Raw genomic sequence first — 27,398 nt, forward strand, 5'->3', positions numbered from 1 at the left:
ATGTCTTTTCTTTACTCCTTTATTAATTAGCTAAAAATATATGTGCATGTCTAATAGCATGTAAAAAGTATTTAAGGTCTCCTGGGCTGGCCCGCTCGGTGTCCGGCCCAGGAAGAGTTTTCTTGGGCTGGCCCGCTTGGTGTAGAATATGAAGCGGCAAATAAAATGTCCCTTTAGGTAAGTTTTCAGGGCCAAGCAAGTAAAATGTCCTCATTGCAAGAAATCAATGATAATAAGCAAATAAGCAATGTCCAAAATTAACTACAGAAAATATGATAATCAAACTATATTGAACTATACAGTTGAATCTCACATGGTATATTATGTGAATATGGAGATCACATCAGACTACTTTATGTAGCAAAGCAAGTCCCAAATTTCTTTGTGATCTCATTCCAGTCAAGAACATTTCTTCCTTCTCCCAGTCAGAAAAAAACTAAGGAAATATCATGCTCAACCACCAGAAGGCCTCAACTTTCTGGGTAAAACTGGGTACTCCTTTCCATTTGGAATGTACTGGCAATATGACATGAATACACAAAAATGAGTTATGTAAGGCACAAAGGCAATTGTACTTTGTTCAGCCTAAAGACACAAGTTGCTGTAAACCCCCTTTTTTTTGTAATAGAAGAGAGGGGTGGCCCAAAGGCCCAACCGAAGGAGCACCAAAAAATAAGCAAGACATATATTATTTGGGCCGGCGTGGGACCATTGAAGAAGAAGTCCAAAGGGGCACCATAAGCAACATCAAGAATCTTGTTCTGTAAGCAAGAAGCATTGCAGGGGAGCTGATTACACCATTTGTGGGAGATGGACATATACCTTTAGGTAATTTCACTCAATCCTAACTTAAACCGGGAGTTATTTTCATATCAATCCCTTCTTTTATAGGTATGTATTTTAGAACACGGAGAAACAAGTTCTACAGTACACAAAATAAACAAATAAACAGATTAAAGAATCAGAGATGATATGTTGTTTGAAATGAAAACACACCTGTCAAAGCTTTATTGGTAAGTTGAATTTACAGAATGTGCGCACAAAATCAACCAGCTGGTCGTCTCTTCTGACACATAAAACAGATACAATATCTACTACCATGCCCTTCTTCAGGTAGGAGCTTCATTTGAAAAAGGGAATCCTACGGAACAAAAACTGGGTCGTTGACCTTGACGATTTTCCCTTTGTCCTTTGCTGAAACAATATATTTGTAGACCAAATTTTGCCTAAAGTACGCCTACAAAACGAGCTAAAAATGGGAGCAGTCAGCTGAATGTTAACACGGTACTGAATTCTGGTGGTGTAATGTTTATATACAATACAATGTGCAAGTTCATATTTATCAGTTTTATGAAACCTATCCCCATCACCCATCCACTGCTCAATTACCTGCATGTACAGAGGTACTTTTTGATTTCATAACTAAGCCAACTCACATATCAATTCTTAACACACACTCAATTCGTGTGCTACATAACTAAGACAACTCAGGAATTTAGCATTTTACTAATTTTGCAAGCAACCGTGATGGCATGGTACCGGCAGTTCTCAGAGTAATCTAAACTCCTACAAAGAAATGTAGACAAACTGAGTGCTTCAGTAGATGAATCGTTCAATATGAGGGGTTCAGAATTGCTATACAAACGTGTGCCAGTTGCCTACTTTACTAAACATGTAAAATCTGGCAGTCAATCTCTCATATTATGCCGGTTTAAGCACTCTATAAATAACCTCAAATTTTATTATGCAACTGTATATTTATACTGTCCACGATTTCAAAAGAGTTACCTATATGGAGTCATCGGCTTTCCCTGTCTAGAGGAGTGCTGAGAGCAAGCCTGCAAAATAAGGCACAAACAAAGCATAATATTTTGAACCAATGATGAATATCTTACAAAGTTATTAGACATTTACAATAACTGTAGCACCAAATGGTTCAATGCCCTAATAAAACTACTTTCTGTATGGTTGTGCTACAATAGTTTTGCCATCAAATAGTTTTGTCACCTGCAAATTGGATTATTACAGCTATATAAGAAAAGGCAGCAGTATTACAAATGACCTAATAGTATATCACATCACATGCCAATAATCTTCTTAAGAAAATTACCAGTTTACTTCATCTCCAACCATATTTCTTACAATTGTTCAATTACTGTATTAGTACATGAAATATGTGAATCTATCTACACACAGAAAAACAAAACTGTGATTGGTAAACATAAATCTACAAATAATATTCAGATACAGATTTTATAACAATGGCAAACAAACCTGCTCTATATTCCCTTAAATATGGTGCATAACAAATGAACGACAAACAGAGTAGAAAATATATTTTAATGGTGCCATATTACCAAAAACTCAATCTTGTCCATTACCTTGAGAAACATGAGATCTGAAAATAATATACTGCAAGAAAATGAGCACTCTGACGATGTCCATGGATCTGCAAGCACCATTGAGTAGTCAACACAAACAAATCAAAAATAAATAGAAGGAGCAGGAACCCTGCAAAAACATAGTAAAACATGCTTGACCATTCTGACGATGTCCAATAGAATAGACCTCTAATTTTTCACCAATGCACGAATGCGGCTCCACCAGAATTAAGGGAAAATGTAGAATAAAAAGTAAGGCAATAGTTTCAGTCTGTTAAAATGGTTGCAGCACTACACCAACCATCACAGATAACCGGCAAAAACTTCTCAATTCGACGAACAGAAAGTAATATATTTCACGCACACATCACACAATTAAGTTTCTGTTACCAAGATTGAGTATTTTGAGATAATGTTCATATACACCAATGATGCGTTTCATGTGACTGGAATATTTTACCATCACTATCTATCATATAATACTCCCTCCGTCCCAAAATACGTTGTACTAAAGTTGAGACACCTATTTTGAGATGGAGGGAGTACTTCATAAACCATCAATCCTACAAAAGCTATGGCTCAATCCCACACTGATTATTTCTCCTGAAACTATCCAGGATTGCACCGTGCCATGATCCCATGTTCCATAGAGGTCACATCAAAGAGAGTTTATAAAAACAACCACAATTCATTATGTTCTAATCATCAAATCATCCATCTGCAGGAGTTGTAAAAAAATACCCCATGACACCTAAATGCAGGAGATGATGATTCATCATCTTACCAAGCTCGTGCAAGCTCTCCAACTGCCCGATTGTGGGGGCTAACTTGTCGGAATCCTCCTTCGCCATGTCATCCTTCTCATCTGCATCCCACAACACACGGACGCAAAAAAACTCAGAACTGCACGACACCAATCTGCATATGGAACCCCCCCCCCCCCCCCCCCCCCCGCCCAAAAAAAACCAAACAGGGATGGCATACCATTGAATAGGCTCTTTATGGTCTCGGAGCATCCGCCAACCCCTATTGCCACTTCAGAGTCTTCCCTGCAAGAATTGCTTCAAGAAAAAGGCCAGCAGGCTTCATCGCCAACCTACACTACCATCAAAGGACAGCCAATTATCATATATTCGCTTCATAGTGCAGATAAGTTTATTACAGTCTACCAAGCAATGGCATATACAGTTTGATGTCAATGTGAATAAAAAAATTGCACTTCTATAGAGACCAACCATATTTATTTGAGATGCAAGAGCTATGAACCATACGCTGTACTTTTATCGGTAAGCTCGCCATCTGCCTCTTCATCACTCGAACTTCCAGAAGTAAAGAATCCATCATCACTCGCATCCAAGGTATTATCATCGCTAGTTGTCTCTGTTGAGTGATGCAAAACAAAATTTAGTGCTTTAGACAGTATATGTATAGCCAACAGGTGGTACATATTTGAATGTAAAGATGAAGATGCAATACAATAACAATATAGGACAAGCTAATCAAGAGGAACATGCACCCTTCTGCGTCCTTTCCATTTGCTGCGCCGGTGATGGGGTTCTCCTTGTTCTGTTTACGCCATCTTTTCCTTTTCTCCACAATATCTTCTCACCCCTCAGATATGGGGAGAGGTGAAGAACAAGAAAGAGAGGATCTGAAGGTAGTAGGAGAAACCAACAACGAGGCCAACTTCATGGGTCGTGTGCTTTGCGCACACCTCAGGGGAGGAGCAGCAGTGAGGAGGAGAAGAGGGCTGGGAAAGGGGGGAAGAGAGGAGGAGGGCTCACCGGATGACGAGCAGACATCGGCGAGGTGTGCAGGCAGCGGGGGGAGAGGAGAAGCCAGCGCTGCGCCGTCCTCTGCTTAGGAGCATCTTTGTCTCTCCAGACACCGCGCGCTCCCCGGCCACCCCATTGCGCCCCTGTTCGGCATGATCCTTGCTCGTGCCCTCGACCTCCTCATCCATACACAGGCGCCGCAGGGACGCACGCGGGAGGGGAGCCGAGCCATGGAGAAGAAAGGGTGTGGCGGCTGGGGGATTTTCTTTCTGGATCCAGCAGCTGCGGGGATTGAGCGGGGATGGAGACGAGGCGGCTGACGCGAGCCTCGGGAGTCGGGACGAGAGGGGATTGGACGAGCCATCGAGGCCCCTCGGCAGCTGTCCCCACAACGCACGACGCGCGCAGCGCATGGGGAACGACCCGCCAAAAGCAGTTGACACGAAAAACTCTAAGGGAAATGCCGGCGCAACACTCAGGCCGGTCTCCATCTCCACGTCACGCAGCACGTCCTCCCACGCGCCAAAATAGGCTCACGCACCGCTGTTTCTCCTTTCCTTATCCTCTCGCGAGCCTTCCTGTCCATTCATTTTTCACCTCCTCTTCTTTTCCCCATGGATCTCAAATCAGTTCTCACCCGTCATCGCGCAAGGCAGGGGGAGGACATGGCCTGCACCTTCTCCATGCTCATGGCTTTGACGGGGGGCGGCGCTGCTAACCACTGCATGGCGGCGGCCTTGGGGCGGCGTGGCGGAGCGGGTGCTGGAGACGGGGGCGTCCATTGGTGCTGGAGACGGCGTCCAGCGATGCTGCAACCAGCCGAGCATGGCGCTGCCCACCACGGGCACGGTGACCACGCTGACGGGTGCTGCAAACCACGGTGGCAAAACGATGGAACCGTGGCGGAGGATGCTGGAACCGGCTGAGCCCGATGCTGCGACGAGGCGGCGATTTTTGGTGTGGTGAAGTTTTTGGTGGAACCAGGCATCAGCGGTGCTACAACCAGCCACAAAAATTGCTGGAACCGGCATCCACCGGTGCTGGAACCGGACGCGCCTTCCCACCGCGAACGGTTTTTTGCTGGAACTTGCTACTTCTTTTGCTACATCTACTTTCCTTTTGGATTTTGCTTCCTGTTATTTTTGCTGGAACCGGACACTCCTCGCACTGCCGACGTGCTTTTTGGCTGGAACCAGCTTTTCTTTTTGCTGAAACTTGCTACATCGACTTCTTCATTTGGTGGGGATGGGTGGTGTTTTTGCTACAACCGGCAACTACAAAAGTTACATCTACAACCGGCAACTACAAAAGTTACATCCGGCGAGCGGTTTTTGTACGACCAGCAATGAGGATGAGTACTTCCTTTTTGCTAGCTCATTGTCAGCATGCTGCGACCGGCGACCGGCGCCACCGGAGCTGCGGTCGTCGCCACAGGGAGCTGCAGCCACGGGCGCACGCTGCTGCATGCATGTAGCGAGAAACGCAAGAGGTGGCTACGATGGCGACCTGCAGGGACGAGGACGACCGGCGGCGAGGGCAGCGACTAGCGAGATGTGCCAGGCAGTGCTTCAAGGCCGGGTGCGTCGCTAGTCCATGGCTACCTGATGGAAGCTTGTTTTTTCCAAAGAAAAAAATACATTGACAGAGAAAGGAGAGAGAATCGTGTGGCTACCCGATGTTTGATCGGACGGTGCTGGTGCGACCGGCCCAAATTTCGGCGGGCGCACCGGCGCGTGTGACTCGCCAAACTCTAACCCACACTGCGGGGACATGAGCGCAGCCGACGAGCGGGACCAGGGGAACACCGGCCCACCCGTCATAGGTACTCCCTCCGGTCCTTTTTACTCCACGTATTAGATTTGTCTGAAGTTAAACTTTGCTAACTTTGACCAAATTTATAATAGAAACTATTAACATATATAATACCTTATGAAAATATATTCGAAGATGGATCTATTGATATTGGTGTTGGTTGTTATTAGAATGTTAATATTTTTTTAATAAATTTGGTCAAACTTTGAAGAGTTTGACTTCAGATAAAGCTAATATGCAGAGTAAAAATGACCGAAGGAAGTACGACACAAGCGTGGGCGTGAAAACCAGGTGCATGTGCGTCCGCCAACCCTTCAGCAGCGTTGCGCAGTCCTCGCACGACGCACGCCACAGTCAGCGCGCAACGACCCATGCGACGCGCCAGGGGCGGTCTACCCGAGAATTTCTAACCCAGCCAATGGAAGAACTGGGCGAGCCCACCAGTCATCATAGCCCACGCTCGATCACTGGGTCAAAATAGAAAGTAAAAAACGTGCGGCCAACAAGGCGCGTTGACCCGACCAAGCGAGATCAAACGGCCATGACAATGTGAAATCGGTGGATCGCTCGGGAGGGCGGGTCGTCCCGGAACCTTATATGTTAGAATATAATATAATTAATTATCAAAAGCACACTAACTGATTTCTTCTTTCATATTTTATAATCTGTTAATTGTAGATATTGCTGGTGTAGTCATGTACGTGGGCCCAGTTGACTATGATACATATTCCCCTCTATGCATGAGGGAAGTAGCACTGATCGATGCTGCCATGCGAATTATCTTCCTACACATTTTTGAAGAACTAGTTGAACGCCATTGGAATGAACTTCTTCCTGCTGAAGCAAATGTTGGCTTAATCATGGCAACCTCGATGAAGGTTCATCAACTATCCAGTAAGTTTTTCCCTTGAGAAGTGTTGTACCATTTTAGTGTCATGTTATTACTAACTTGAGAATTGATAACAGAAACTCTTAGCACGGGGCAACAACTTTATGCATACATTACTCCTCAACTTGCCACAAATTTCACTTTCTTAAAGGCCAGTATCTGTTATATTTCTTAATTTTACAAAATTCTCCAACAACTAGACTAACTGTTCGCTTATCATTTTTCTGTAGGTGTGCATGATCAAGTTCGTGATGACTTGTCTTTCCGTGATGCTATCAAGAATGAAGTTCTTCTTAGGAAGGATGCCCGCAAACAAGACGATGTGGATAACTCACTTGTCCCCAAGATAACCGCGACTGAAGTAGACTTTTGCTCTGGTCAATCTTCCCCCGTGAAGCAAAATTTCAAATATATAAGGGGTGATGAGCGTCCACCAATCAACGTCAACAAGAAGGATCAATTGGACTAGGCATAAAGGTCTCAAATAAATAAGAAGTGTGAAACTAAAGAATTTCAAGCCCTTGGATTCCTAGCCTTTTCTTTCGGTTGTTGAATTTTGAGTTTTGCTTAATGACTTGTTTGATGATGGAATATTGTGTAAACCTTCATTTTGATTACTGATTTCCTTTTTTTTTGCACATGGCTACACGTGCAACACGTGCACGTTTACTAGTTAAGAAAGGGATTCAATGCATACGCATTGCAAGTTGTGGATGAGGTGCCCTTTACATAATCACCATGTTAATTTCCTAAATAAACGGGATTCAGGCTATGTGGCAGCAAAGAGGAATCCTAAGAGATACACCTTGCTGCATAATTAATATTTGAAACATACTCTTTTTTTGCGAGGAATATTTGAAACATACTCTCGATCTCTTTCTCCACGACACCTATGTGCTCTCCTTTCATTTTCAGCTTCGCTTGCTCAAGAATTGCCACAAGTGCAAATCCCGCTTTTTATGGGTCCAAAAATTCTTTCGCAAAACAATTCATCTTTTCTGGTTATAGGTTATCCCGTCTGAGCAGGCAACATACACAACGAAACATCACATTTCAATGGAAGGCTGCATTGATTAATGCGAAGAAGCTCACCGCCTGGGTATACATGATGGTCCACTAAAGGCAGGAAGTAGAACAGTGGGGCTCAAGAGATGTTGATAACAAACATGGACGAGGCGACGAGAACGGGCGGAAATAGGTCAAGGGGCGAGATAGGTAACAATGTCCCCCCTTGCAACGCACGGGCATTTGTGCTAATAATTCCTAACTATTTATTGGAGCCGTCCGCCGCCTCGATATCCCGTGCAAAAGCTGACCGACGTGACCCGTGTGGAGGCCCACCTCCTTGACTCCCTCGTGGACTTGCGTTGGCCAAAAGAAAGGAAAACTCTCTGTATCCACCGGCTGATAATGACAAACGTAAGCCTCTACCGCTGCTTGCCACGTGCCATCTGGGACCACCCACCGCTTTGCTCTAGCCGGTCTTATCTCTTCGCGTCCTTTGTCCTCCTCACGTCTTGGCTGCTCGTCTTTTTTCCCTCCTCATCTCTGCTCATCCCAATCGAAGGAGAAAAAGCTCCCATGGCACGCCGGTCATCCCGCCCCGCTGCAGCGAACCAGGGGGAGCGACGGAGCCCACCACCTGCTACATCCCCGCCGCAAACGGTGGGTGCTGAAGCCACGAGCGCCACCACGGCGGTGCTGCAACCCAGCGGAGGCGACACAACACGCGGGAGGAGGCGCCTGCTTGTCGTTGCTGCCGGCGATGCGATACCGCGCTCGACCACGACCACCGGTGCTGTGGCGCGGCGCTCGCCCACGCCCGTCGTGCTACGATGCACCTCGTCATGGTTGCTCTTGCTGCAATGCAATGCGACTCGTCCATGACAGCCGGCATCGACGGCCGCTGCATAGCAGCTCTGACGAAGTCGACGACCGCTGAAGTGCACCTCCGGCGGCATCAACGACAGCTGCATCGCAGCTCCGACGGCGTCATGGCCGCTACAATGCAGCTCCGGCGACGTCGATGGCCACTGCGTCGCAGCTCCGCCAGCGTCGCGGCCGCTACAGTGCAGCTCCGATGGCGTCGAAGACCGATGCATCGCAGCTCCGGCGGCACTGATGACCACTGCATAGCAGCCTCGGCGGCGTCGCGGCCGCTACAGTGCAGCTTCGATGGCGTCGACAACCGCTGCATTGCAGCTCCGGCGGCACCGATGATCGCTGCATAGCAGCTCCGGCAGCGTCGCGGCCGCTACAGTGCAGCTCCGATGGCGTCGACAACCGCTGCATCGCAGCTCCGGCGGCACCGATGACCGCTGCATAGCAGCTCCGGCAGCCGCTGCATCATAGCTCCGGCGACGTCGCGGCCGCTACAGTGCAACTCTGATGGCGTCGACGACCGCTGCATCGCAGTTTCGGCGGCATCGATGACCGCTGCATAGCAGCCGCTGCATCGTAGCTCCGGCGGGGTCGACGTCCCCTGCATCGTAGCTCCGGCGGTGTCGAGGGTGCTGCTGCTGTGCTGGTAGGCGTGCTTGAAACGGGACAGTGGGCGCTGTGGATGGTGTCCTATGCTGCGCGAGTGGAAGTGCAATCTGTGGGACACCAAACGAACTGCTACGATATGCACGATCCGACGGTTATCAAGGCGGCTGATAATAGCAAAGCTATCAGCCGGCTTACGCCTAACTCCAACTCCAATTAGCGCTGACAGCCTATGGTCCACTTCCTTGAATTTATGATTAGTACGCATGCTACACCACGTTGTTGACTCGGGCTGGAGCAAATCTTTGCTGGTACTGCTCCTGGTGCTACTAGCTGCCGCATATTTTATCTGTGCATAATTCTTTCTTGTACAGTGTCCCAATCCTTCGTCCTGAGTACAAGAAAAATATCGCAACGCAATATCATATTCTTGTTTACTGAATCATATTTACTAAGGAACGAAAATACCTGGTTGTTAATTTGTCATGTAATATTTGCAGACGATTTTATGATAGCCATGTCCACATCAGGCTAGGACAGGATGCGAAAACCGACGACATATGCTTTGTATAGACCCTCCCTCTTTTTATTCTTGGGCGATACTGGGCGCCGGCGCACCGGCCCGAAGTTTCCGCCGGTCAAGCCCCAGTCGTTCGATTCGCACAATATTGACCGTCCAGATTGCATCTTCTCCCTCACGCGCAGGTCAAAGCCTCCTCCTTCCTCGCGTACAGGCTGCCGTCGGCGCAGGCGCATCCTCTCCCCATGGCGCCTCCTTCTCTTCCCCAGCCCTCGTGAAAAAACCTCCCGCCCCCGTTGTCGCTTGGCTCCGCCACGCCATGCGTAGCTCCCGCGAGCAGCAGCGCCGGCCGCTCGGAGTGCGGCGCCCTGCCGGACACCAAGGTCGCCGCTCACCATGGCCGCAGCAGCCCCCCACCGGACCCCAAGGTCGCCGCTCACCATGGCCGCAACAGTCCCCCGAGGTTGCAATGCGGCAGTCCTCGTCATCATCGGCGCAACACCGTGCCACCGCGCTACACACTAGGCCGCTCCGTCGTGCTTGTGGAAATAGTGGTAGCCGTGATAAAAGGTTGTAGCAAAATACATCGACGGTCGTAGCAAAAACCGACAACGGTTGCTGCAAAAATGTCATCGCCGCCGTCAAGGGTCGCACTCGAGACATGAAATGATTGAAGCTTTTTTCATTATTGGTTGCAGCTTTTCGTCGTCGTCCATGGTTTCCATCGTCTACGGTTGAAACTTTTTTTGTCACCGGTTGAAACTTTTCTCGTTGCGGGTTGCAGCTTTCGCCGTTCATGGTTGTAGCATTTGTCACCGGTTGCAGCTTTTCATCATTCATGGTTGCCGCCAGCCACACTTCACCGTCACCCCCCGGTTGCAGCATATCCGAGCGCCCGTGGAAGCTTTCCCATTGCTGTTGGTAGCTTTCTCGTTGTAGGTTGCAGCAAAATCACAACACCGCCGCCCCTGCCACACTTCGCCGTCGCCCCGTTGTAGCATATCTGGGTCGTCGCTTATAGCACGGCTCGGCCCCGGTTGTAGCACGGCCGGTGTGTGGATGTAGCATGGCCGGGCAACGGAGGAGCGCCATGAGCATGACCAAAGGAAGGGGACCGCAGAACTGGGGGAAGGGAGTTGAGTGCCGTGCCGGCGACGACGGGAGAAAGAGAAAGATGCATTTTCTTTGGAAAGAATGGGTGGAGGAGAATGCCCCGTGAATAGATAAGGTAACGATTAAGGGCGGGGTGGGTCCAAGCGCGTACGCGAGCGAGCAACCGGCCCAATTGTCCGGCCGGTGCGCCGGGTTGAAAGGTTTCCCTTTATTCTTTATGTACCCTTAGCAATTTTTTCAGTAGCTACAATTGTTCTGCTCGACCTTATCAATAAATTAAGAGAAGACCTACGTGGTCGGTTTTCATTTTATGTGTGATGCCTATTTTATTCTCTCTTAACTGTGCGTTGAGGACAACTTTTCATGGTACAATATACACACGCCTCTCGAAGGCATCTGCTTTAGACCACGGGCTAGGATTCACTCCATGCCCGCTTGCCTACCACAGTACTCATATAAAAGTCCTCGACTATTTATTCTCGGATTGCTTTATATGTATTGGTTTTGAATTGTGTCTTTGGTCAATAGCTGGGTTGCCGGCTCTTGTGCTTACTCCTTATGTTTCCGAATGTTCGGCTAAGGGGAAAGGGAGCACCAATGCGATTGTACTTCTGATTTAACTGGTCAAGTACCTCAGTGGAGAAAGTCGAAAGTTGACTATCACAATAAGTGTAAACTGGTTGGCGATCCGATGACTGTGTCAAACTATAGATCATTAGAGGTCACCCCATGTTAAACGATAGGCCTTTCATAACACTGGCCGAAGTGTTAATAGTTCGACCTCGGCAGACGTCGAACACTTGCCGTAGACCGGGGGCTAGTAACTAGCCTCCCCACTTAAAAGCTCATATGACTAAGTGAAAGTTACAAAGCCTCAAAATCTGATTGCCTTGTTCCGATTAACAGAACCGCCTTCGGGCACCGAGACGTCAGCTAAGCATTGTCTTGTTACTACGAAAACACCCTGTGTAGCATCTACGGAGGGGCAGAAGCCGACGATTGGCCACTTTCAAAAAAATGAAATAGTCGCAACGGAGTCAATTAAACATTTCAGGCATAAAAGGATTCATTCACATCAAAATGAAACTTGTATTTTTAAAACGATATACACCTCGGCATACCCAGGGGGGCCTACTCAATATATTCAAAAATAGTGTCCTTGCGACACGTGTCCTCGAATATCCGGGCACCCGGCATCACCTCGTCAAAGTACTGCTCGGGCACCCGTTGTTTACCTTCTAGGCCACTCTTCGCCATTACATGTAGTTTTATCCCAGGATAATGCATCTTCAATCTTCATAGACGCGTACTCTTGTGAAAGTGCAACTAATCCCCAGGTGGTTTTGGTAATTAATAAGAACATATAAGTCATTGATATAATGCTCATTGATAATAGATTTCACAGAAGGTCAATGATTGGCATGGCGAGGGCTAGTGAGTGTGGACACCTCAAAATCATAAGCACAAGGATTGGCAAAGCTATAAGACTCTAAATTTTTGGTTAATTGTTCCAAGATCACATTGAGTCCATAGGAAAGCCAATATTATTAAAAGGGGATGAGGTTTTGATCATGACTCTTGCTCAAGTGCTTAGTGGTATTGCTCCAAAATCCTCAACCACTTATCCACATCACTTTCGTCCAAAACCCTAAAAGTCCTTCTCGGTCCCACCGAAAAGTTCCCATCCGGACCCACCGAGATGACCCTATACAATGCGACATGCCAAACCCTAACATTTCGGTATAGCCGAAATGGATCTCGGTCCCACTAAGATGGCATGGCCAAGTTTCTGTGATGAAGTCACTTCATTTCGGAATCACCAAGATGAACCGATCGGAATTTCCTAAACGAGATCTTGCCCTAGACATTGCATTTCGGTCACACCGAATCATTCTGTTTGGTCTCACCAAAAAGCCTAGCGGTCAAGTCTTTTACATTAGTCGGTCTCACCAAGATTTTTATGTCGGTGTCACCGAGTTGGGTCAAAGACTTGTAATGGTTGGATTTTTGGTGCTGCCTATTTATACCCCTCCACCACCACCTACTCTCAGAGAGAGCCATCAGAACAAACTACTACTTCCCACTACTGCAGGTTGCTGCTAACGCGACACTACGATCAGAGACCCTTTGACGAAACTGTGTGCGATGCATTAATCGCAAAAGGGGATGTAAAAAAACCGTAAAAAAGATGCAAAATGTTTGTGATGGTGGAGACATCAAACACGGTTTAGATTTAGTTACGTGTGCAATGCGGGGCATACGATTGATCCAGAAGAACTATTTACAATAAGGCAGAACAACAGAAACGGGCAGCCATATCAATGTGTGTGCGATATACGACATACAGTTCGCTCCGATGAACTGTGTGCTATTAAGGAATGCAATAGAAACGGTCAGCCAGATCAAGGTGTGTGTGATATACGGCATACGATTCACTTGGACGAACTGTTTCGATTAGGGAAGAGAACAGAAACGGTTCAACTTAACAAGATGTGTGTGATATGCAGCATTTGCGATGAGCCAAAAGAACACAAACAATTCATATAAACAAGATGTGTGTGATATGCAACAAACAGCCCACTCAGATGAACTGTTTGCGATGAGAAATTATAACACAGATGGTTAATACAGTTAGTTCGTGTGCGATTCTGTTCGTACAAAAAACTTTGAAAAATGCAAACTAGTTGCTTGCGGTGGCTAGGAGTATCGCACACGATGCGTCTGCAAGTACTCACGTGCGATGATTAGTAAGTTACACATACGTTTCCTTATGTTAACATGTGCGTGCACTACAAAAAAAAGACACATCCGTGACATTTTGGGCCGAACGAATTTTTTTCTTGTCATGCTTATGACACTTCTATGACGATAATTGTGACAAAACCCGGTATCATCATAGATGTGGTGGGCTCCTACTTCTATGACAAAAAAATCATGATAGAAAATGGACTTTTCGTCCTGGGCAGGCCGGAGACGCAGCTGCATGACATTCTTTGGGCCGTCCATGATGGAAAAAACTGTGGTAGAAGTGAGGGCGAGAAAAATATCGGGGAGTTCCCGGTTATGGTGGGTGGTCGGGGGACGAGCGATGCGCATTTCTCTCGTACATGTACGCACGTGGGTGCGAGGCGTTGGGCTCTAACTGAACCCGAGCGAGGCGTTTGCCTACTGAACTCGAGCGATTGCACTGCAGGCTACGCGTTACTGAACCCGAGCGATTGATCGATGGCTGTTAACTGAACCGATCGAGCGATTCCTTCGCTAATGCTGCTTGTCAGATTTCGGGTTCCGGCAAACCCTTGAGGTTCAAACACTGGGGTGCGCGCGAAGATCTCTCTCTCCCAAGCTCGCTCGCTCAACGATCCCACGACCTAGCTCGACAAGCCCAAGGAACAAGAGACGCAAGAGTTTATACTGGTTCGGGCCACCGTTGTGGTGTAATACCCTACTCTAGTGTGGTGTAGTGGATTGCCTTGTAGGATGAGGATGAACAAGTACAAGGGAAGAAGAACCTCCTGAGAAGAGGTGTTCTTGAGCTCGGTGAGCTAGTGGGTGCAAGGGTGGTCCGAATGATCCCTCCCCTTCTATGGTGGTGGCTAGTCCTATTTATAGAGGCCCTGGTCCTCTTCCCAAATATTAGGCGGGAAGGGATCCCACAACGGCCAGATTTGAAGGGGGGCAGCTAGTACAGGTTATCCTGACAAAAGTAGTCTTCGCCTACCAAAGGCTCTGGTGGTGATGCCGTCCTGGGCTCCACGATGACCTCTGTCCTGCCGTCCTGCTGGTCTTGGTCTTGTTGCACCGATATGGAAACCTTTGCCTGATGCCTCGGGACTCCTCGCCTGCACTTGCCCCTTTAGCACCAAAGAGGCAACTGGTACTCTACGCCCGCTGGCGCCCGCCTGGCTATGGTCGTCATAGCTCACGCCACGCGCACCTCGCGAGGTGCCCCTTGCATAGATATCTCCGCTCCTCGCGAGCCAGCCTAGTGAGGCCGCCCATGAGGAGGTCTTGTGTCTTCCGCCTCGCGAGGCTTGGCTCCTCGCGAGGGTCTTGAGTGTTTGCTGACAAAGATGGGCCATACCAGGCCGCTGGCAGAGCCACGTCTCGGGCCGCAGGCAGGCAAGTCTGGGGACCCCCGTTCCCAGAACGCCGACAGTAGCCCCGGGCCCAAGGTGCGCTCGTACTTGGCTTCGAGGTGAAGCCAAAGGGCAAGTGCGGAGCGCCACGGGCCTCAACCGCCTGCGGCCTTGATTGACGTGTGGTGATTGACAGGACGTGGGCGTCTCCGCTTCCCCATGCTGCCTCGGCAACTGCCCCTAGCTGACAAAAGGCTGGTGCACGCCGCAGAGCCTTCATTGCCTTCCTTCACCTTGCTCCGGATCCCCTTTCTCCTTCTCGCTCCAAGAGACGCCCAATCCGCCGGAAATCCTCCCGGAGCTCGCACCTGATGGCGCCCGATAAGGCCAAGGCCTCACGCGTCTCGCCCGCCTGGTACAAGTCGGCCTTGAGCTTGCCACCATTTCGGAGGAGAAGCTTGCCGCCGCACGCTGCATGACGGTGGGCGACGACGACGAGGCGAGAGAGGCGGCGATGCGGGTCGGCTCCACCAAGCCCGAGGCTCCGGGTAGCACCTTTCGTCCCTTCTTCTTGAACAGCGTGTTCGCGGGGCTGGTCCCTCTTTTTCTGATTTCTTCTACGTCGTGCTCAGCCACTAGGGACTCCATGCTCTCCACCTCTATCCCAACTCCGTTCTCCTTCTGTCAATTTTTGCCTTCTACTGCGAGGCATTTGTGGGGGTGATGTCGTCTGTGGCGCTACTGCGCCACTTCTTCTACCTCAGGATCAAGGATGGCCACTGCCCGGGGTGCGCCAATTTCGTTGTGGCCAACGGAACCAATGCCCTCTCAAAGGAGGGGAAGAAGGCCGAGGGTTTCAAGAGCAAATGGGTCCTCATGGACGCCAAGTGTTCCTACCCCCGGCTGTCGCTGCCGACTGGGATGCCCTCTTGTGACGAGAGTTGGCTCAGCACGAAACTCGCCGACCCCCAGGCAAAGCTCGTTCTGGAGAAGATGGCCACCGACTTGAAGCCCGAAGACTCGAGGGCGCAGAAGCTAACGGGGGCCATGATACTCAAGGAGTTTCTAGCGCAGCGCCTGGCCCCGCTCCAGGCGCATTCGCGTCCCCTATGGAAGCTTGAGGACGAAGGGGACGACCTCCGCTTGCGCCCGATCCCCTGTCCGACAAGGAGCTGGGCGCGGCCCTGTAACTCCTGGTTGGGGAGGACCAGGGGTTCCCGCCGGACTCGCACCTCCCGCTGTACCGCCATGGTGACGGGGCGGAGATTGCCGCTGCCATGCCCCTCTTCAACGAGTACGGGCTCATGCCGCCTATGCCCCCTGAGGCCCCGGTGGAGTTGTCTTCTGGTAACTCCGACGAGGGCGAGGAGCGGGACTTGGAGGCGACCCAGGAGGGGCCAGGGGATACTTCCCCTCCGTGCAAGGCCGATCTCCTCCACGCCTTTCCTGACGACGAGGACGACCACCACGTGTAACGCCCCGAGACCGACGCTCCAGATGCCTTCCTTGTTTTGCGAGTCAGTTGTGTTTTTTCATTTGTTTGTTGCATTCATCATCGCATCATTTGCATTGCATCGGCACTTCGTTGCCGTCATGTTTTAAAACTTGCATCCCCTCGTAGTCGCCGCGCCCCCCCTTGCTTCCGCTGACCCTTCCGAGACCAACTTTGTTCTTCGTTTTCCCTCTTGCCTAAACCGGAGTCTCTTTGCACAGTGCATCGCCCCCTCGCCCGTGTCCGAAACTTCCCCGAACCCGAACCGGGCTATCGTTACCTTTGGGTCCGGATCATCCCCTAACGTCTACAAAACATCTCTGTTTTCTTATTTGGACTCCCTACCTATTATTTTCTCGATCATCCGATTACGATCGGAGGGACGAGATATTCTAACCCTAACCCACCTACTATATATAGTCGGTGCATTTCTAGACCAAACCCTATTTTCTAGGGATCCCCCCTGTCCAATCGCCGCCGCCGCTAGTCAACCACCCCTCTTCCCCCTCGGGATCTCCCCTATCCCATCCACCATTCCATCCCCATCCCGCAGCCGCCACTCCTCTCCTCCTCGATCTGCATGCTCGGCCAGCCAGAACTCCCCTCGATCCAACTCCACCTCACATGTTGCCTCCTTGCAGGCTTCCTCGATCCTCTCCCGAGCAGGTGCTCACCCGGAGCCCCGCGTCCCCGCCAACCTCCACGCCGGCGAGCGAACCAGCAGCCAACCAGATGAGCGCCGACCCCGTTCTTCTTCACCGTCCCGTTCTCCTCCCGTTTCCCCCTCTCTCGCATCCCTCCTAATCTCTCTCTTTCTGCCAGCAGGAAGCCATGAGGAGCTGCGCTCGTCCCTTTTCTTAGGGAGCCGGCCATCCCAAGGCAAGCTGCTGGCTTGCCTCTGCTCTCCCTCGTCGCCGTCGCCTCTCCGGTGAGACCCCGCGCCGCCCCATCATGCCACCTCTTCCTTCCCTTCTGTTTCGTCCCTGCCTTTCCCCTCTCTCAACCATCTCTTTTACTCTCTGCACCCAGGACGAAGCTCCGTCGCCATGGAGCTCCAACATCGCCGACCACCTTCGGATCCGGCCATTGGGACCCGAGCCGCGCCAGATCCTCGTTGTGGCTCCCGCCGACCCTCATCCTTGCCCTGTTCGTCCGTTGCTGTCCCTACAGACGTCCCCGGCGTCGTCAACCACCGCCTCCTCCTCTGCTTCGAGCAGGAGGATGAGACGTGCCCGATCCGCCTCGTTTGCTCGTGAATGCCCACGTTGACCCTCTGAATCGACCGTGCCAGCGCATGCGTCGAACCGCTTCCCTGCGCGTGGCCCAGATCCACAGCAGGCCCAGCGCGCCCAGCCAGCCTCACCGGCCTGTTCCACCGCGCCCTCCCGCGGGCCGCCTTCTCGCCTGGGCGAGCCCATGGGTGAGCAGCCCCTCCAGTTCCCCTGTTCCTGTTGGCCCAAGTGCAGTTTCGGCCCGTGTAGTTTTTTTTCTAGATCTGCGATTTTATGCATTATCCGGAGAACTGCAGTTTTACAGAAAACCCCTTGAGTTCATGCATATAATAACAAATTAATCATGCATCAGATTTAAATAATTTATATATGAAAAATGCTTAGAATTTTATCTAGTTTCACATTATGCCACTCTCATCCATGTTTAAAATGTTTAAAATGTTGTTTGTTTAATTTTGCATAAATGCCATGTTAAAATGATTTATTTCATTACTAATTAACCGTAACTCGGAATTTAATAAACTTTATATGTAAATGGGGTAGAAAAATGCCTAGTTTAACATGGTGCACTTCATTTTGCTGTTTAACAACATTAAAATTGTGTTTATGGCAGAGCAGTACCAAATCTAAAATATGCACATGGGGATTTTCCGAAATTGTTGTTTGTTGTTCCGGCCTCATTTAAACTTGCCTAGATAGGTAGTCTTACCATGCTTCTCCTCTTGCCATGTCAATCAACATTTAATATTGTTGGGTACATAAACGAGAGAGAACTAAATAATTGATGTGGTGTTTTGTCAATCTGCAACTCGTTGCATATTGAGCTCCATTTAACTTGTAGTATTGTTTGTTGCACTTTGACATGCTATGCATATTTAAACCGGACATGCATCATACTTGTTTGTGCATCATGCCATGTGTATGTGGTGGTTGTTTACTATGTTGTTTGTTTCTTTCGGGGTTGCTTCTCTCGCTAGCTTCGGTTTCGTTCCGGAGTTGTGAGGTTCGTTCGACTACATCCGTTTGTCTTCTTCATGGACTCGTTCTCCTTCCTAGCGGGATCTCAGGCAAGATGACCATACCCTCGAAATCACTTCTATCTTTGCTTGCTAGTTGTTCGCTCTTTTTCTATGCCGCGCTACCTACCACTTGCTATATCATGCCTCCCATATTGCCATGTCAAGCCTCTAACCCACCTTTCCTAGCAAACCGTTGTTTGGCTATGTTACCGCTTTTGCTCAGCCCCTCTTATAGCGTTGCTAGCTGCAGGTGAAGTTGAAGATTGCTCCATGTTGGATTATGTTTATGTTGGGATATCACAATATCTCTTATATTATTAATGCATCTATATACTTGGTAAAGGGTGGAAGGCTCGGCCTTATGCCTGGTGTTTTGTTCCACTCTTGCCGCCCTAGTTTCCGTCATACCGGTGTTATGTTCCTTGATTTTGTGTCCCTTACGCGGTTGGGTGATTTATGGGACCCCCTTGACAGTTCGCTTTGAATAAAACTCCTCCAGCAAGGCCCAACCTTGGTTTTACATTTGCCTCACCTAGCCTTTTTCCCTTGGGAGTCGCGCTCCCGAGGGTCATCTTATTTTACCCCCCCTGGGCCAATGCTCCTCGGAGTGTTGGTCCAAACTAGAGCCACTTGCAGCACCACCTCGGGGAAACTTGAGGGCTGGTTTTAGTTTTACGTAGTGTTCATCCGGTGTGTCCTGAGAACGAGGTACGTGTGACTCCTATCGGGATTGTCGACACATCGGGCGGCTTTGCTGGCCTTGTTTTACCATTGTCGAAATGTCTTGTAACCGGGATTCCGAGACTGATCGGGTCTTCCCGGGAGAAGGAATATCCTTCGTTGTCCGTGAGAGCTTATAATGGGCTAAGTTGGGACACCCCTGCAGGGTATTAAACTTTCGAGAGCCATGCCCGCGGTTATGTGGCAGATGGGAATTTGTTAATATCCGGTTGTAGAGAACTTGACACTTGACCTTAATTAAAAATACATCAACCGCGTGTGTAGCCATGATGGTCTCTTCTCGGTGGAGTCCGGGAAGTGAACACGGTTTCTGGGTTATATTTGACGTAAGTAGGAGTTCAGGATCACCTCTTGATCATTACTAGTTGACGACCGTTGCTTTGCTTCTCTTCTCGCTCTCATTTGCGTATATTAGCCACCATATATGCTTAGTGCTTGCTGCAGCTCCACCATATTACCCCTTGCCTTCCTATAAGCTTAAATAGTCTTGATCTCGCGGGTGTGAGATTGCTGAGTCCTCGTGACTCACAGATACTTCCAAAACAGTTGCAGGTGCCGATGATACCAGTGCAGATGACGCAATCGAGCTCAAGTGGGAGTTCGACGAGGACCTTGGTCGTTACTATGTTTCGTTTTCCTGTTGATCAGTAGTGGAGCCCAGTTGGGACGATCGGGGATATAGCAGTTGGGTTGTCTTCTTTTCTTTTGGTTCCGTAGTTGGACCTATGTGTGTACTCTGATTGATGTATGCTTTATTTATGTATTGTGTGAAGTGGAAATTGTAAGCCAACTCTTTATCCCATTCTTATTCATTACATGGGATTGTGTGAAGATGACCCTTCTTGCGACAAAACCACTATGCGGTTATGCCTCTAAGTCGTGCCTCGACACGTGGGAGATATAGCCGCATCGTGGGTGTTACAAGTTGGTAATCAGAGCCATCCCCGACTTAGGAGCCCCTTGCTTGATCGAATCGCTGACGTTGTTGAGTCTAGAAAAAAATGTTTTGAGTCTTAGGATTATATATATCGGAGAGTAGGATTCTTTTTACTCCTTAGTCCCTTCGTCGCTCTGGTGAGGTACCCTGACGTAGAAGTTTTGACTTTCCTCTCCTCAAATTTCACTAAATTTTTTTAGGATCACGCGGGTATCTTGGAATCGTTCCGATGGTTTTGTGACGAGAACATTGTTCTTGGTGCCTCCTGACATTTAGGGGTTGTGGCAGTGTCCCGGGGAGTTGAGCTCCGAGGTGTTGTCGTCACAATTTTATCGTTGCAGTTCTGGAATACCTGAGTTTCGCCGACATCGAAAATCTCTTTTATGCAGTTGTTGGTAAGATCACCTTGACGCCACCCAGTACTGGGGCGGGAGTTCGGGAGTATTGCCATAACTCGTATAACAGATGCTTTTCGAAGGTTGAGGTAAATGATTTCCGGAGTTTTCTTGGTTATGTGTTGAAGGATGGATACAACTGGATCTAGGTATTGTTAGTTTGGGTGATATATTTTGTGTCCCCTGTATCCCCAACACCAGATTGCATAACCAGAAAGTTTCGGGAGTTTATAAGTGGGAATTCAAGTAGCTCTTAGGATATCCTTCCGACAAATGCATGATATGAGATTGGGGTTCGACGTCTAGTGGTCCGCCTTTCCACGGTTGGTTTTACAGTGGTCTCGTAGTGTCTTAAAGAGTCCTTGGCTATGCCGACCCGGGGACGCTTCGTATGTCATGTGCACTGCCTTGTACATGATGGTGCTGTACGATCGAGCCCGTGTGGGCCCCACCACGAAAACTTCAGACGAAATCTCTATCATATGTTTGTTCCGGCTTATTCTGCAAGCCAATCCTTTGTTTTGTTTTGAGTTGTGGTATTCGAGTTGCTTCGAAGTCAAATGTGGATTCCATACCTTTTCTGAACGGTGTTCTCATATTCCTATGTGGTTACTAATCCTTCTTGATCATCAAGGTTGTCTTTTCAATTCTTTTCAACCGGTGTGCTTCTCTTCAAGTGGATCCGATCATTTCAACATTCGCTAGATCATCACTCAGTTTTTTTCTCAACGGTGTTTGTTTCATCCGACCCAAGTTGCCTTTGTTTTTCCCGCCCTCCCACCCTCTTTCTTCAAGGACTCAGATTTCTTAATCATGTATCCATCTTATGGATGTGAAGTTTCTCCATTCTTTTCCATCAATGTTCTTATCTGGTGATTCTCAGGAAGATGCTCAGGAAGCTTCAAGTTTATCATTCTTCATTCTCGTATCCTTTTCCGGTGGATTCAATTGAAGCTTTCAGTGTTGATTATAGCCCTTTCCTCCTTTCAAATGCTTTCTCATGCCGGTATACCTCTTAATCATCCACCTCTTGCTATTCATGTTTATCTGGAGTGCTGAAGGTATCCCAGAGGATTCATGTTTCTATTCTTAATCCTTTCTAGCTATTTCGAGGTCTTACCTTATTCAAGCCATTTAATTCAACCGGTGTAATCTCCTTTTCAAGTAATCATTTCAACAGTGTTTCTTTTGAGTGCGCCCTAACCCACAGGTCTTTTTCCAGGATCTTACCTGACTCTTCTAATTTTTTCGGAGTTATTCTCAAATTCATTGCAAAGTCTGACATAAGAATGAATTGTCATCAGTCAAATGTCTTTCTCCAAGATCTTTCAAATTATTTTCATCGCTCGTTCAATCTTTCTAATTGCCATTAGGAAGTGCCTCAACAATTCGCGGTGGTGTTTCTCATTGTCATTCTCAACATTTGAAGACCGAAGAAGAGTTTCTCTCAAATCTTGCTCCATTCTCTTCAAGATTCATAGTTCTAGCTTATGCCATCCTCTCATAAGTGTTTTTTGATTGTGAAAATTCTTTTCATACCCATCCGGAGCATTTCATGAGTTGTTTTCGTTTCTTGATCATCCAAAGGCCATCATCTCAGAATTATTCATTCAAGCTTTCAGCTCTCGTTCTCCAAATCATACCGGTGCATCACTCAAATATCCTCTAATCAGTTCATGATCTCTTCGTTCTCGTGTATCTAAATTCTGCCAAGTATCTTCATTCATTTTCTAATTCTTTCCGTTGAATTGTGCCTTTGCAACTTTCATTTTCAATTCTCGCGGTGGTTCTTTCAAGATTTCTCTTCCCTCGTTATCATATCAATTCATTCGTTGTTTCCAAATCCTACCGGTGGTTCGATGAAGACCTTCCCAAGTTGAGCAATATCTCTCTTTAATCCTTTCTATGAGAATAAGTAGTATGCCAAATCCGTTGCTTGCCATCAATTTAAACTAGTGAAGGATATGCATAACGTAATTCTTATTATGGCTTCATCCAAGTGATCTAGTTTCTCTTTCCGGAGTTGTTCATCATGTCACATTCTCGGTTCGAGATCCTTCATTTTTCTTTTCTTTTCCGGAGTTCCAAGTTTTCTGCATTATCTCGTCCTGAAGCTCCATTTAAATCATCGCAAGGATTCACCTTGTGTTGTCAACTTCTCTTTTCTTTCTATCATCCTTTTATTACCGAAGTTCTTCATGGAGTTTCTTCATGATGGTTCATCAAGGACTTAATTCATTCTCGAAGTGTTCTCAAGATTCTTGTTGGAAGAGCTCAAATATTCTTCTTCCTGCATTCCGTAGTGCAATTCTTCCTACCTTATCTTTTGAGGTGGTGTTATGTCATTCTTGATTTTTTTTTCATGTTTCATGATTCACAAGTTGTCAAGAATGAGATATTTAAACCCATCATATTTTCTTCGTCCATGAGTTGTTTCAACTCATAATAATCTCTTCGTTGGATTTATCTTGTGTCATGTTTCACCTAAAGCCTTCCCTAAGGAATGTTGCTATTATGGTACTTATCAATGATCCAAGTTTTCTCCTATCCTCTTGGTGAAAGAAGTTTTTCATTGCCTTGGTGCTCTCACTCAAACCAATGGCTTCCTCTAGTGGCCGTTTGTCACCTCATAATGTTGAGATGTTTCCATAAGCCCACTACAAGCTTTTTCTTTTCGTTGTTGGTTTTCCAACTACTCCGTTCTTACCTTCTTGGAAGGGTGCTTTCCAAGATAATTTGTGGCAGAAGTTGGCATTTTCTTCTCCATTCTTTATTCAAAGGATCTATCTTCTATTATTTTTTCTTCCGGGGGCATTGTGATATCGCTCTCTTCGAACCCATCTTCTTGTTTTGTCAATATCATCTTCTTTCCCTGTTTATCCTTTTAACCGGAGTGTTGTCTGGAATCTTTCTTACCCCTTGTGCCATTCTTTTAATAGTTCCGGAGGCAGTGTGTTGTTGATTTTGTCAAGTATCCCCTCATCTTGTCAAATTCATGTTCAATTCCTTCCATTTATAGTCGGAGTGCTGTCCAGATTATATCACAATTATTCCTTATCTATCTTGTTTTAACCGGAGTGTTTTCAACTTTGTTCATCTTTGTTGTATTCCTTCTTTAAATTTGTTCAACCTCGCAAGGTTCTTTGGTTTCATTCAATGGTCAGAGAAGCAATTTGTTTTACCTCTTCCTCTTCCGCTTTTTCTCTGGTGCCATCCTAGATCTCGGGACGAGATCCTCTTGTAGTGGTGGAGTGTTGTAACGCCCCGAGACCGACGCTCCAGATGCCTTCCTTGTTTTGCGAGTCAGTTGTGTTTTTTTATTTGTTTGTTGCATTCATCATCGCATCATTTGCATTGCATCGGCACTTCGTTGCCGTCATGTTTGAAAACTTGCATCCCCTCGTAGTCGCCGCGCCCCCCCTTGCTTCCGCTGACCCTTCCGAGACCAACTTTGTTCTTCGTTTTCCCTCTTGCCTAAACCGGAGTCTCTTTGCACAGTGCATCGCCCCCTCGCCCGTGTCCGAAACTTCCCCGAACCCGAACCGGGCTATCGTTACCTTTGGGTCTGGATCATCCCCTAACATCTACAAAACATCTCCGTTTTCTTATTTGGACTCCCTACCTATTATTTTCTCGATCATCCGATTACGATCGGAGGGACGAGATAGTCTAACCCTAACCCACCTACTATATATAGTCGGTGCATTTCTAGACCAAACCCTATTTTCTAGGGATCCCCCCTGTCCAATCGCCGCCGCCGCTAGTCAACCACCCCTCTTCCCCCTCGGGATCTCCCCTATCCCATCCACCATTCCATCCCCATCCCGCAACCGCCACTCCTCTCCTCCTCGATCTGCATGCTCAGCCAGCCAGAACTCCCCTCGTTCCAACTCCACCTCACCTGTTGCCTCCTTGCAGGCTTCCTTGATCCTCTCCCGAGCACGTGCTCGCCCGGAGCCCCGCGCCCCCGCCAACCTCCACGCCGGCGAGCGAACCAGCAGCCAACCAGATGAGCGCCGACCCCGTTCTTCTTCACCGCCCCGTTCTCCTCCCGTTTACCCCTCTCTCGCATCCCTCCTAATCTCTCTCTTTCTGCCAGCAGGAAGCCATGAGGAGCTGCGCTCGTCCCTTTTCTTAGGGAGCCGGCCATCCCAAGGCAAGCTGCTGGCTTACCTCTGCTCTGCCTCGTCGCCGCCGCCTCTCCGATGAGACCCCGCACCGCCCCGTCGTGCCACCTCTTCCTTCCCTTCTGTTTCGTCCCTGCCTTTCCCCTCTCTCAACCATCTCTTTTACTCTTTGCACCCAGGACGAAGCTCCGTCACCATGGAGCTCCAACATCGCCGGCCACCTTCGGATCCGGCTATTGGGACCCGAGCCGCGCCAGATCCTTGTCGTGGCTCCTGCCGACCCTCATCCTTGCCCTGTTCGTCCGTTGCTGTCCCTACAGACGTCCCCGGCGTCGTCAACCACCGCCTCCTCCTCTGCTTCGAGCAGGAGGACGAGACGCGCCCGATCCGCCTCGTTTGCTCGTCAATGCCCGTGTTGACCCTCTGAATCGACCGTGCCAGCGCACGCGTCGAACCGCTTCCCTGCGCGTGGCCCAGATCCACAGCAGGCCCAGCGCGCCCAGCCAGCCTCGCCGGCCTGTTCCACCGCGCCCTCCCGCAGGCCGCCTTCTCGTCTGGGCCGAGCCCATGGGTGAGCAACCCCTCCAGTTCCCCTGTTCCTGTTGGCCCAAGTGCAGTTTCGGCCCGTGTAGTTTTTTTCCAGATCTGCGATTTTATGCATTATCCGGAGAACTGCAGTTTTACAGAAAACCCCTTGAGTTCATGCATATAATAACAAATTAATCATGCATCAGATTTAAATAATTTATATATGAAAAATGCTTAGAATTTTATCTAGTTTCACATTATGCCACTCTCATCCATGTTTAAAATGTTTAAAATGCTGTTTGTTTAATTTTGCATAAATGCCATGTTAAAATGATTTATTTCATAACTAATTAACCGTAACTCGGAATTTAATAAACTTTATATATAAATGGGGTAGAAAAATGCCTAGTTTAACATGGTGCACTTCATTTTGCTGTTTAACAACATTAAAATTGCGTTTATGGTAGAGCAGTACCAAATCTAAAATATGCACATGGGGATTTTTCGGAATTGTTGTTTGTTGTTCCGGCCTCATTTAAACTTGCCTAGATAGGTAGTCTTACCATACTTCTCCTCTTGCCGTGTTAATCAACATTTAATATTGTTGGGTACATAAACGGGAGAGAACTAAATAATTGATGTGGTGTTTTGTCAATCTGCAACTCGTTGCATATTGAGCTCCATTTAACTTGCAGTATTGTTTTTGCACTTTGACATGCTATGCATATTAAACCGGACATGCATCATACTTGTTTGTGCATCATGCCATGTGTATGTGGTGGTTGTTTACTATGTTGTTTGTTTCTTTCCGGGTTGCTTCTCTCGCTAGCTTCGGTTTCGTTCCGGAGTTGTGAGGTTTCGTTCGACTACATCCGTTTGTCTTCTTCATGGACTCGTTCTCCTTCCTAGCGGGATCTCAGGCAAGATGACCATACCCTCGAAATCACTTCTATCTTTGCTTGCTAGTTGTTCGCTCTTTTGCTATGCCGCGCTACCTACCACTTGCTATATCATTCCTCCCATATTGCCATGTCAAGCCTCTAACCCACCTTTCCTAGCAAACCGTTGTTTGGCTATGTTACCGCTTTTGCTCAGCCCCTCATATAGCGTTGCTAGCTGCAGGTGAAGTTGAAGATTGCTCCATGTTGGATTATGTTTATGTTGGGATATCACAATATCTCTTATATTATTAATGCATCTATATACTTGGTAAAGGGTGGAAGGCTCGGCCTTATGCCTGGTGTTTTGTTCCACTCTTGCCGCCCTAGTTTCCGTCATACCGGTGTTATGTTCCTTGATTTTGTGTCCCTTACGCGGTTGGGTGATTTATGGGACCCCCTTGACAGTTCGCTTTGAATAAAACTCCTCCAGCAAGGCCCAACCTTGGTTTTACATTTGCCTCACCTAGCCTTTTTCCCTTGGGAGTCACGCTCCCGAGGGTCATCTTATTTTACCCCCCGGGCCAGTGCTCCTCAGAGTGTTGGTCCAAACTAGAGCCACTTGTAGCGCCACCTCGGGGAAACTTGAGGGCTGGTTTTAGTTGTACGTAGTGTTCATCCGGTGTGTCCTGAGAACGAGGTACGTGCGACTCCTATCGGGATTGTCGACACATCGGGCGGCTTTGCTGGCCTTGTTTTACCATTGTTGAAATGTCTTGTAACCGGGATTCCGAGACTGATCGGGTCTTCCCGGGAGAAGGAATATCCTTCGTTGACCGTGAGAGCTTATAATGGGCTAAGTTGGGACACCCCTGCAGGGTATTAAACTTTCGAGAGCCGTGCCCGCGGTTATGTGGCAGATGGGAATTTGTTAATATCCGGTTGTAGAGAACTTGACACTTGACCTTAATTAAAAATACATCAACCGCGTGT

General features: G+C 48.1%; 2 protein-coding genes across 19 annotated transcripts; one reads left to right on the forward strand and one right to left on the reverse strand.

The window, feature by feature from the left end:
* Nucleotides 1–213: 213 nt before the first annotated feature.
* On the reverse strand, nucleotides 214–4,624 carry LOC109740293 (uncharacterized). Of its 14 annotated transcripts, none has more exons than XR_012188084.1 (8): nucleotides 4,166–4,560; nucleotides 3,653–3,761; nucleotides 3,366–3,477; nucleotides 3,166–3,246; nucleotides 2,382–2,449; nucleotides 1,789–1,838; nucleotides 997–1,249; nucleotides 214–761 (listed from the first exon to the last, which is right to left on the reverse strand). XR_012188084.1 is itself a non-coding variant. In XM_073502370.1 (7 exons), the coding sequence occupies exons 4-7, from the start codon at nucleotides 3,230–3,232 to the stop codon at nucleotides 1,123–1,125; spliced, it is 312 nt and encodes a 103-aa protein (XP_073358471.1). In that variant the 5' UTR covers nucleotides 3,233–3,246; nucleotides 3,366–3,477; nucleotides 3,678–3,761; nucleotides 4,166–4,624; the 3' UTR covers nucleotides 214–1,122. The 14 variants fall into 14 exon arrangements, 5 of the variants coding, with proteins under 5 accessions (XP_073358471.1, XP_073358469.1, XP_073358470.1 ...); XR_012188082.1 differs by having other exon boundaries at nucleotides 3,366–3,482; nucleotides 4,166–4,553; XR_002227284.4 differs by having other exon boundaries at nucleotides 214–516; nucleotides 3,366–3,482; nucleotides 3,617–3,761; nucleotides 4,166–4,553.
* Nucleotides 4,625–4,645: 21 nt separating this feature from the next.
* LOC109740301 (uncharacterized) lies at nucleotides 4,646–7,495 on the forward strand. Of its 5 annotated transcripts, none has more exons than XM_020299339.4 (4): nucleotides 4,646–5,978; nucleotides 6,647–6,862; nucleotides 6,935–7,008; nucleotides 7,088–7,495. In XM_020299339.4, exons 1-4 carry the CDS (start codon nucleotides 5,927–5,929, stop codon nucleotides 7,205–7,207), a joined length of 462 nt encoding a protein of 153 aa, XP_020154928.1. In that variant the 5' UTR covers nucleotides 4,646–5,926; the 3' UTR covers nucleotides 7,208–7,495. The 5 variants fall into 5 exon arrangements, 2 of the variants coding, with proteins under 2 accessions (XP_020154928.1, XP_020154926.1); XR_012188079.1 differs by having other exon boundaries at nucleotides 4,737–5,978; nucleotides 6,210–6,862; XR_012188080.1 differs by having other exon boundaries at nucleotides 4,773–5,734.
* Nucleotides 7,496–27,398: the final 19,903 nt, after the last annotated feature.

Source organism: Aegilops tauschii, chromosome 6 (assembly GCF_002575655.3).
Source record: "Aegilops tauschii subsp. strangulata cultivar AL8/78 chromosome 6, Aet v6.0, whole genome shotgun sequence".
NCBI lineage: Eukaryota > Viridiplantae > Streptophyta > Magnoliopsida > Poales > Poaceae > Aegilops > Aegilops tauschii.

Excerpts from the sequence above, each read along its gene's own strand:
- LOC109740293 (XM_073502370.1), bottom strand. The coding sequence starts at position 3,232 with ATGGCGAAGGAGGATTCCGACAAGTTAGCCCCCACAATCGGGCAGTTG. Across the intron at positions 2,450-3,165 it reads GGAGAGCTTGCACGAGCTTG|ATCCATGGACATCGTCAGAG; the intron begins GTAAGATGATGA and ends TGGTGCTTGCAG. Across the intron at positions 1,250-1,788 it reads AAGCCGATGACTCCATATAG|CTCGTTTTGTAGGCGTACTT; the intron begins GTAACTCTTTTG and ends TCCCATTTTTAG.
- LOC109740301 (XM_020299337.4), top strand. The coding sequence starts at position 5,927 with ATGAGCGCAGCCGACGAGCGGGACCAGGGGAACACCGGCCCACCCGTC. Across the intron at positions 5,979-6,646 it reads CACCGGCCCACCCGTCATAG|ATATTGCTGGTGTAGTCATG; the intron begins GTACTCCCTCCG and ends TGTTAATTGTAG. Across the intron at positions 6,863-7,087 it reads GAAGGTTCATCAACTATCCA|GTGTGCATGATCAAGTTCGT; the intron begins GTAAGTTTTTCC and ends ATTTTTCTGTAG.